The sequence below is a fragment of the Miscanthus floridulus genome, chromosome 9, assembly GCF_019320115.1.
Source record: "Miscanthus floridulus cultivar M001 chromosome 9, ASM1932011v1, whole genome shotgun sequence".
Classification (NCBI taxonomy): Eukaryota; Viridiplantae; Streptophyta; class Magnoliopsida; order Poales; family Poaceae; genus Miscanthus; species Miscanthus floridulus.
In genome coordinates this window covers 101,846,667-101,857,972 of record NC_089588.1, presented here as the reverse complement: position 1 = coordinate 101,857,972, position 11,306 = coordinate 101,846,667, and the positions used below count along the sequence as shown (strand labels likewise).

General features: G+C 46.6%; 1 protein-coding gene and 1 pseudogene across 1 annotated transcript; both read left to right on the top strand.

The window, feature by feature from the left end:
• The first annotated feature begins 216 nt into the window (after nt 1-216).
• LOC136480425 (uncharacterized mitochondrial protein AtMg00820-like) lies at nt 217-546 on the top strand. The gene has a single exon (XM_066477970.1). It carries the CDS (start codon nt 217-219, stop codon nt 544-546), a length of 330 nt encoding a protein of 109 aa, XP_066334067.1.
• Nucleotides 547-3,794: 3,248 nt separating this feature from the next.
• Nucleotides 3,795-7,496, top strand: LOC136480424 (disease resistance protein Pik-2-like; annotated as a pseudogene).
• Nucleotides 7,497-11,306: the final 3,810 nt, after the last annotated feature.

The window sequence follows — 11,306 nt, the reverse complement described above, 5'->3', positions numbered from 1 at the left end:
AGAAGAAGAGAAGAAGCTTGGGATTAGCATGACAGTGGTGGATGGCAGAGGCGGTGGCACGCCGCTAGAGCCTGGCTGGTGGTGGAGGCGGGGGTGCTCGTGCCGGATCTAGAGTAGAAGCTCATGTGAGGGGTGGCCGTGGTCGAGGGCGGTGGTGGAGGTGACGCCCACGGCACCAGGGCTAGGCAGGATGAGCCAGCCGCGAGGGAGTGTGCGATGGCCGAGGAGTACAATGCTCTCATCACTAACAGTACTTGGCGCCTTGTGCCTCGACCGCCCGATGCCAATGTGGTCACTGGCAAATGGATGTTCAGGCACAAGTACCACTCCGATGGCTCCCTCGCCCAACACAAGGCATCCTGGGTGGTCCGTGGCTTCTCACAGCAGGCCGGCGTGAACTACGATGATACATTTGGCCTGGTTGTAAAACCGGTGACGATCCAAACCATCCTTAGCATCGCTGCCTTGCGTGCCTGGCCCATCCATCAGCTAGACGTGAAGAACGTCTTCCTCCACGGCCACCTCGAGGAGACTGCCTACTACTAGCAGCCGTCTAGCTTCGTTGACCCCACCAAACCTGACTATGTTTATCTCCTGTAGAAATCCTTGTACGGGCTCAAGCAGGCGCCCAAGGCCTGGAACTAGCGCTTCGCCACGTACGTCTGCAGCATGGGCTTCACTGTGTCTAAGTCCGACTCATCTCTATAGAAAGACAGATATCGCATCGCATCGCATACCTGCTCCTCTACGTCGACGACATCATTCTCACGGCATTGTCCCGTGAGTTGCTATAGCTCATCACGGCATGCCTCCACTTCGAGTTTGCCCTGACGGATCTTGGTGACCTTCACCACTTCCACAGCATCTTCGTGACGCGCGACAGCTCGGGGCTATTCTTATCGCAACATCAGTACACCGTCGACCTTCTCCAGCGGGCTGGCATGTTTGAATGCCATCCCACTGCCACGCTCGTGGATGCACGGAACAAGCTATCCGCCACCAGAGTCTCGTAGGTGCCCTCCAGTACCTCACCTTGACATGGCCTGATTTGGCATATGTTGTTCTGCAGGTCTGCTTGTTCATGCATGATCCCCTCACTACCGGAGGCGGCTTCTTTGTTGAGTGCCTCAGGCACTCGGCAAAGGCCGATATACACTCGGCAAAGCCTTTGCCGAGTGTTACACTCGACAAAGGGCGCTCGGTAAACAATTTATCGGCAAAGATCTCTTTGCCGAGTGCACTTTATCGGTCACTCGGCAAAGCCTTTGCCAAGTGCTAATTTGACACTCGGCAAAGAAAAGTCGCCATGACGGCGGCTTTGCCGAGTGTCAAGGTCAAGCACTCGGCAAAGGTTGCTGCTTTGCCGAGCGCCGTTGACTCAGACACTCGGCAAAGGTGGCCACTGTGCCGAGTGCGACAGGCAAGACACTCGGCAAAGGTAGCCTATTTGCCGAGTGTCCTGTCAAGACACTCGGCAAACAGGCGACCTTTGCTGAGTGCCTGGCCCGTGGCACTCGACAAATCTGTGATGTTTGCCGAGTGTTTTTTGGAATTACACTCGGCAAACCTATTTTTCAAAGAAAAAAATAATTTTTTTTCTCAGCATATTTCAGTTTAATAGCTGTCATACAATGTACAATTATCAATGGTCAAACCCATTTAAACAATTATCAATGGTCAAACCCATTTAAACAATTATCACAATTAATAGTCTCACGGTGCCTATAGAAAAGCGATTACAATTTGACATGTAGAGTATTAGCCATTAAAAGGCAACTGTATATTCACAGATTCTAACATTTCACCAACATCTATACATCAGCGTCTATCGCCTAGCTGGTCCAGACCTTCTGAGCTCTCCAGCAACTCCAGTCACATCTAGCCATCATCTTACCATCTGGTCTACATGAGAGAAACAAAGAATCAGCTTATGCATCACAAATCATAAACCAGGATGTTACAATGAATTGAAGGTCACACTTTTTTAACAGATGGTTCCAAATAAAAACTTGAAAGCAAGATGACTTCTGATCTATTCTGTTATTTACTTTGCAGAATGTGTTTTCTATTCAAAGCAAGACTAACCAGCTACCAGCCTAACATGATTCAACCAACCAATTATCACACACAAATAAACAGAACATTTCGTCTTATCCTCTAAAAGAGCATTTCATCCTTATAAAGACTAGTCATATTCCTAGTTGTGTCCAACAAGTATCCTTAGGAAGACCTACTGGACAGACAACGCAAGCAATGGTGACACAGGTGAAATCTAATCTCTGAAAAAGATAACTTGTGCAATACTAGTATACTACTGAAAGTTGTAACTTCATTAACACATATTTACAAATAAAAGGATAAGCATGTTTGGTTAATAATTGTTAGGAGTTACTACAGTTCTGAAATTAATACAAATTAAATAAAATAAATTAAAGAAATATAGAAAAAGTCCGAGAAATGTGCCACATTGGAACATGGAGTACCAAGTATTGTATGAGGACTGCAGAAAAAGTTTGGAGGTCAAAAGTGAAAAAAAAATGGTTTGCCGAGTGTCAAAAATGACACTCGGCAAATCACCGCTTTGCCGAGTGTCAGGAGAAGACACTCGGCAAAGGGTTACGGCGGCTACCGACCGTTAACGGCGGCGGCCCTTTGCCGAGTGTCAGGAGAATAACACTCGGCAAAGACCAGTTTTGCCGAGTGTTATTGTTTGCCGAATGCTCGGCACTCGGCAAACCACATCTTTGCCGAGTGCCAGTTGTTTGCCGAGTGTTTTCTCTCTGGCACTCGGCAAACAACCTCTTTGCCGAGTGCCCGATAAAAAGCACTCGGCAAAGTCTGGGACACTCGACAAAGAAGCCGTCTCCGGTAGTGCCTCATGCCTCACCTCTGGAGGATCAAGCGTATTCTCCGGTACATCAAGGGCTCACTCTTCACCAGTCTTCACCTGGGCAATGGAACCGTTGATCAGCTCACCGCCTACTCTGACGCTGATTGGCGGGCTGCCCCCACACATATGCCGCTCCACCTCCGGCTTCTGCATCTTCCTCGGCGACAATCTGGTGTCCTGGTCCTCCAAGCGCCAAACTACGATGTACCTTGGCGACGATCGTCTACTACGACAATTTCAGCGCTGTCTATATGACCGCCAACCCCATTCATCATCGTCGTACCTAGCATATCGAGATCAACATCCACTTCGTCCGCGAGAAGGTTGCTCTTGGACAAGTTCGCGTTCTCCATGTTCCTTCGGCACACCAGTTCGCCGACATCAAGACCAAGGGTCTTCCCTTACAGCAGTTTTCGGATTTTCGGACCAGTCTGTGCGTTCGTGATCCTCTTACTACGACTGCGGTCGGGTATTAGGATTATTGTACAGCTAGCGTATTGTCCTTTGTATAGCTACCGTATTGTATGCATTGTACTTGTACATGGCTCTATATATATGAAGGCACCCCCCACAATGCATGGGTGTACAGTGATTCCCCTCATTCCTTTCTATCTTTCTACGATCTTTGATAGTGATCATCCCTCTTTTGATTCATGGAGACAACCCTTCTCCGAGAAGCTAAGCTTCAGGCACATAGATTTGGTGACTAAAAAAAACAGATTTCCTCTCCCTGCTAAGGCTCTTTGCTTAAGCTCCTGCTCTTTCTCTTGCTTGGTTGTTGTACAGTTTTCTTTTTGTTGTCTTCTCCCTCTTCTATTCGTTGTACAGTTGCTTGTTCTATGGTTCTTTTTCTTAATAAAGTCTTACAATTGGGGACACGTGCGTGGCTGTGGCAAGCAGTACAATGGGCAGGGACGAGCAGGGGCGGATCTACAGGGTATGCCAGGTATGCACTGGCGTACCCTGCAGGTCTAGCATGTATAGAGTATATATACATGTATATTTATTTGTAGTAAAACAGAAAAACTTGCAAAATAACTAACTGAGGCTACGCTGTGCGGCGTGAGGTCTTTTCACTTTCGAGGCCCACGACCTCACCCAGTGACACGGCCTATACCAGCTACGCGCCGGCCTACGGCCACACGACGTCACTTGGAAGGACCCCACACGACGGGACTTTATGGTAGGAGTCCATCGATCCAATGCCGCTAGGTCTCAGATCACCGCCGTCTCCGATCAACGAAGCAGTACACGCGGTCAGGCGAGGCTACGAGGACACGACGTCACCACTAATCATGATTAAGATGGTCAGATTGAGGATCCGCCCCAGCTACTTCGCTGCTGCTACCGAGGTATTCCATCTCTGCTTTTGTCTCTTCTCTTTTATTTTATGTATGTAAAAACATAACGCCTATTGATATTGCTAGGCAACGACAATTGTTGATAGGGTATTTTCTACAATGATTTAGTGAAAGCAAAATTAAGAATTTGTTAAGAGGCATTTTTAAATGAATAAAGATAATATAATCGAAACATTCACATCCCTTAGAAAATAGTTTAAAAAGTCAAATAAATAGTATGATAAGTCTCTTATATACTCTCTTTTATGTTTATATTTGGGACTGTTAATATGACGTTTGAACTATTTATATTAACATTTGTCTTTCAGTTTCATACTTATCATGTAATTTAGTGTGTGTATATCAAATTACGTTTAATTTTACAATTATTACCGAATTGAGAAATGGTTTTACCAAATTATATATGAAAATTTTTGGACGGCGTACCCTGAGTTCAAATCCTGGATCCGCCACTGGGGACGAGGGCGTGGCATCTTGCGTGACCGCTAGGCCTAGCGGCACGGATGAAATTGACGAGTGAGAGAGAATGCGTGTGGAGAGGATAGGGAAAGATGTCACATGCTCGGTTTTGATAGTTGGATAGTCAAAGGTTTCTGATTTTGGAGTTTCATGGCCAAAATAAAAAATCCGACGATAGTTCGATGATAAAAATGGACTTCTTCATTACTTTTTTCGTATATGTGAAATAGCATTATTAATAATTTCCCCTTTGTTCCAAAGATTCTATAAATGGTTCTGTTTGGCTGGCCTATAAGCCGCTTGTGCTGATTTGTACGGCTGATTTGTTGGGAGAGAAAAATATTATACCATGGCTGATAAGCGGGCTTATAATGGCAGCCGAACAGAGCCTAATTGGAAGAGGGCCTATGCCGCTCGGTTACATAGGAAAAATGCAAATTGTTTATATTCCTTCAATCATGTCAGTAATCCAATCAAGAGAATGTTTGTGCACATAGAAATAGCATATACAAGGTTCATATATTTTTAAATTGTTTTCTCAACATGATCCCTAAAATGACCTGAACTGCATGGATTTTGGATGTGACTTTGTTTTTGTATGTAAAGTCGAACCTTCATTCTCACATTTTGATAGTACAAATAAACATATCTAAGCTTAGTTATTTTATACTTTAAGAACTATAAAGCTTAAATTGTATCAATATCAGGTATTTGATGATGCTACATATTTGGAAGGGCAAAATGATCCAAATTTGATTAAAGAAGCAAAACAAATCCTAAAGAAGTGTGGTGGACTTCCCCTTGCTACAGTTGTAATAGGTGGCTTCTTGGCAAACCGACCAAAGATTACAGAAGAGTGGCGGCAATTGAATGATAACATCAACGTGGAATTAGAGATGAATCCAAATCTTGGAATGATAAGAACAGTCCTTGAAAAGAGCTATGATGGTTTACCCTACCATCTCAAGTCTTGTTTTTTATATTTGTCTATTTTTCCTAAAGACGAGAACATTAGCAGAAGGTGCCTGGTGCATCGGTGGGCAGCGGAAGGTTACTCAACTGAGACACATGGGAAGTCTGCCATTGAAATAGCTGATGACTACTTCATGGAACTCAAGAATAGAAGCATGATTTTACCATATCAGCAATCAGTTGATAGCAGGAAATCAATTGACTCCTGCAAAGTCCACGATCTCATGCATGACATTGCCATCTCAAAGTCAATGGAAGAAAACCTTGTTTACAGACTTGAAGCCAGCAGCTCTAATATCCATGGTGCAATTCGTCATCTTGCTATAAGTAGTAACTGGGAAGGAGATAAGAGTGAATTCGAGGGCATAGTGGATCTGTCCCGAATACGATCATACTGTGTGGCAAGTGGAGGCCATTTTTCATTTCTGACAAGATGGGGTTTCTACCTGTGCTTGACTTTGAAAGGACTAATAGTAATCTACAATACGATTATTGTGATCTTGTAGACCGTGTGCTTGACTTTGAAAATACTAAGAACGATCTAAAGTATCATCATCTTGATCAGATTTGGAAGCTTATTCACCTAAAATACCTTTCTCTAAGGGGTTGCGGGGGCATTGATATACTGCCAGATTTATTGGGCAACCTGAGGCAACTCCAAACGCTAGACGTAAGTGTAAAGGCTCTGCCAAAAACCATCATCAAACTTCGGAAGCTACGGTACATCCATGCTGGGAGAAAATCAGATGTAACGGGTGAAATTGATAGTTCAATGCTGAGGTGTATTGTGGGCTCGTGTCTTTGTGCAACATGTTGTGTACCTCTTTCTTTTGAGCATTGGTGGCCCCAGCTGTAAGGCCCTTACCCGGCGTGATGCCTGCACTTTAGCTTGCTGTGTGCAATTCCCAGCTCTCGTGACAGGAGCACCTGAAGAAAGAGGTGCTATGGTGCCAAGGGGGATCAGAAAACTTAAAGATTTGCACACACTATCTGAAGTGAATGTCAGAAGGGGCGGAAATAACGTTCTACGGGACATCGGAATGCTCACGGGATTGCGTAAGTTAGGAGTGACCCGCATCAACAAGAAGAATGGTCGCTCGTTTTGCTCGGCCACTTCCAATCTCAGCAGGCTGGAATCACTGTCGGTGAGATCAGCAGGAAAGCGAGGTTTGTGTGGTTGCTTGGATGAGATATCCTCACCTCCGGAAAACCTGCAGAGCCTCAAGCTGTACGGCAATCTGGAAAAGTTGCCGGTATGGATAAAGGAGCTCCAGCATCTGGTGAAGCTGAAACTAGTAGGCACGTGGCTATTGGAGCACGATGCTACTATGGAATTCCTTGGGAAACTACCGAAGCTAGAAAGTTTAGTTCTGCTTCGCAACTGGTCGTCGTTTCAGTGTGAAGAACAAGAACTTGATTTCAAATCTCCGCAGGGCGGAATAGCATTCGGAAGCCTCAGGGTGTTTACCCTTGAAGTGACAGAGAAAATCAAATCAATCAAATTTAAGGAAAGAGCAATGCCCAAACTGGAGCGGCTGCAGGTCACACGGGAACCAAGCTGCAATGAAATTGATTTTTCTGGGCTAGGATTTCTCCCAAGCATCAGCGAGGTCCAGGTCAGAATTTCCTTTCTTGGGACTCGGGACAAGATATGTGAGGAAGAAGTACAGGAACTAAGGCGCAGGAAAGGTCAGCTCAAGAAGAAAATCCAGGAACAGCTAGCTCAGAATACAAACGAACCCATTGTGACGGTGAACTACTCAGGGGGTGTTAATTTTAATCGTCGTCCCCTCAGATGTTTGACACATGCATGAAGTATTAAATATAAACTAATTACGAAATTAATTATATAGTTTGCGACTAATTTGCGAGACGAATCTTTTAAGCCTAATTAGTCCATAACAATGTTTTGCTACAGTAAACATGTGTCAGTGATGAATTAATTAGGCTTAAAAAATTCGTCTCGTGAAGTACTGACGAATTATATAATTTATTTTTTTATTAGTATCCGAACACCCCATTCAATATTCTTCCGACATACCTCCTAAATTTTAGTAGCTGAATACAAACAGCCCCTTCCTCTACTGACTGAGTGTCGGACAGGTATGTACGTTTCCCATTTTTGCGCGACTCTCTGATATATAGATACACAGGAACTTATCAAAGTCCTTTCGGCAATAAGAAACGCTTTATGATGATATCAGCGTAGACCCGTGTCTTTCGCAGACACAGGTTCAGATCACCCGTCAGACGCTGAAGAAGACCAGCGGGCTGCCTGCTAGCAACTGCCAAGTGGGTCCAAGTCCAATATGGCACGTGTACGTGCGTACCCGTACCCGTGCCCGCGCCGCCATTACCTGTTGTGCGCGTGTTATTTAGCGCGTGTTCAGTTCCACCCTAAAATTCTAAAAAATACTACAGTACCTATCACATCGAATATTTACGGCCCATGCATGGAGCATTAAATGTAGACGAAAAAAAACTAATTGCACAGTTTGGTGGGAAATTACGAGACGAACGTTTTGAGCCTAATTAGTCCATGTTTGAACACTAATTGTCAAATAAAAACGAAAGTGCTACAGTAGCCCAAATTTCCAACTTCCTAGAACTAAACACGCACTTATTTCCTTATTTGTGTGTTTGAGTGTTTCAATTCAACTGTTTGGTGGTGTACGTGTGAGGTGTCTGTGCCTCCGGGTGGTTATGAATACCCCCTCCAGCCTGTTTTTACTTGCTTTCGGCTGTTTATGAAGATATGAAGATGCTGTCACAGTGTTACGTGTCAAGAATCCACCCAGTGACATTCAGCCGGTTCGTTTCGGCTCGTTTCGGCTGATTTGGCTTAAAAGCCATGGCTAAAAGTATGATTGGCTGGTTTGGTGTAAGAGAAAAATATTGTTCAAGTCATAACTTATAAGCCAGATACGAGCAAGCGAACAGGCTGATTATTTATATGGCCCATTCAAATACTTATGTTAGATGTGGCCAAAGTTTATTTCCTTCTGTGTGTTGACATACACATGCGCTTTATCATGGTTTGCATTTTCTGTTTGGTGAGAATACTGCTACATTTTGGAGATGATGTTAGCTGCAATTTATGAACTAGAGCTAGTTCATGAGATAAATCGTGGATGGAACGGAACAGTGGGCTTCACGCTAGCGAGCCAGCGAGCCCCAAGCTAGTAGTGATGGGCCTACTGATTTCAGTTGCCAAGGAACGGAGACTTTGGGCCAAAGCCCAAAGCGGTGCAACTAGTTGGTACGCGCGAAGAAAACAAAAACAACCCAAATGCTTCTTTCAGCACGTGCATGCAGAAAGACTTCTGCACACACTAAACGACAAATAAAATACAGATGAACTTACCTGCCGTCGCCGCCGCTAGAGATGAAGCAGGTGGTTGCGTTAGGGTTCAGGGTTTCGGGGGTTTCTATGCTCTCCGCACTTAGAATGGGTTGTCGGGGAGAGGTTGCTGGACAGGCAGTGGTTGTGGTCGAGACGGCGGCAGAGGGCGGAAGTGCCACCCGCCGGGCGGTGGGAGAGGTTGGTTGGTCAGTGCCGGCGGCAAGGGCGTCCACCGAAGAAGAAGAGAAGCTTGGGATTACCGTGACGATGGTGGATGGCGGAGGCGGCGTGCCGCTGGAGCCCGGGAGGTGGTGGAGGCTGGGTTGCTCGCGCCGGATCTAGAGGAGAAGCTCAGGCTAGGGGTGGTCGTGGTCGAGGGCGGCGGTGGAGATGACGTCCACGGCGCCGAAGCCGGGCAGGGTAAGCCAGCCGTGGGGTAGTGTGAGGAAGAAGAAGAATAGAAGATAACGTGTGAGGAAGAAGAGAGAAAAGTGTACGGGCGGGGTATACTCTACGTCCGCGTGCGCCTGCTAGTAGAGTCCTAGAAACAAACTAGGGTGCATGTAGGTCCACCACTCTTTTTTTTAAACGGATCAGGCAGGAGAGCTACCGACTATATTAAAAAGAAGATGAACCAAGACTGGGCAACAACAAACAGCAGCACACGATAACACGAAAAAACTAGGAAAAAACAACAACTCAGGCCGGTTGGATTGGGACATCAACACGCGCCGAACGCAAACTCAAAGAGAAAATCAACTCTAGGCGGTCGGACTGGGACATCGACACGACCCCAACAAAGCCGAAACTCAAAGAAGCTGCACACCACACCGCCTCCAAACCACCGTCAGCCAGTCACCATACTGCATTGCCGTCCCCCGGCCGACGAAGGCGTCAAGACGAAACTTCGTCGTCACCGCTCACGTCGTTGTTGCCGATGAAGTCCCACACCGAGGTAGCTTGCTGCGAAGCAGAGCTACTCACAGCAGGCTGCTGCAAGCCATGTAGCCTTCCCACAATCAAATCCGCTTGCGCCGCCTCTCAAGACGCTGTCCCGCGCCGGACTAGCCACTGACAAGTAGGGCTAGCCGCCGTAGTCCGCTGCAAGCTGCCAACTCAAGCGTGAGTAGCTGCCTCTGGCGCTCTCCAATCTGACCCAAACCACCGAGATGCACGAGCGAACCCTGTAGCTTCTAGCAACCTAGTTGGCTCAACGAAGGTGAAGTGTCACACGCCAACTCCAGCAGCCATCAAAGCGCCTCCTTGCACCGGAACGATAGCCGCTGAGCGGGACCGCCCGCCGCAACTCCACTCAGGTCACCTTAGCGACACAAATCTGCTAGCCACCACCTCCCACGTCGACCTCGTCGCCAACTCCGTGAGCGCCTCCCACGCTGGCCTCCTCGCCATCTTCGTGGTCGCAATGGCACACGGTCCCGCCAGACTGTCGCCCTCCACTGGCAAACAGATGTGTAGCCCTCCATTCGCTGCGCTAACGCACTTGTCATGGCTACCTTCCACCACCATGGACACCGAAACTCGAATCCTCAACTAGGCCTCCACCTTCCTCGCCATTGTTCCGGCCACCACCACAGATGCGCCATGCAGAGGGAGAGGGCCTTTCGATAGACGTTTCCAAGAAAGTAAGGGCCTGTTTGGTTCCTTAGATTGGATTTTAGTTCATGTCCCATCGAATGTTTGGACACATGCATGGAGTATTAAATATAGACAAAAAATAACTAATTACACAGATTGCGACTAATTTACGAGACGAATTTTTTAAGCCTAATTAGTCCATGATTTGACAATGTGGTGCTACAGTAAATATGTGCTAATAACGGGTTAATTAGGCTTAATAAATTCATCTCGTAAATTAGTCTCCATCTGTGTAATTAGTTTTATAATTAACTCATGTTTAGTCCTTCTAATTAGCATTCGAACATCCGATGTGACACGGACTAAACTTTAGTCCTGGATCAAACACCCCCTAAACGGCGCCCAAAGGTGTCGCCATCATCGGCCCAAAAAATGGGCAAAGCTTTCGTCATGGCCCCACAACCCCATGCACGATAGTGGCCAGCCCAAACTCGTTACGCTAGCCTTCCCAGCCGCGCTGTCGTTGTCGCCGAACTATGAGAGGCTGGTGTGGCCCGCTCGACCATCGCCCGCCTCGCCACCATGACGCCGCAGACGCGAACGAGCAGGCCGGCGCCATCCACGCCACCACGGCGCCACTACAAGAAATTTGATATTTTATGACAAAAGTCTTCATGACGAGGCA

Coding starts and splice junctions, on each gene's coding strand:
- LOC136480425 (XM_066477970.1), top strand. CDS start 217: ATGGCCGAGGAGTACAATGCTCTCATCACTAACAGTACTTGGCGCCTT.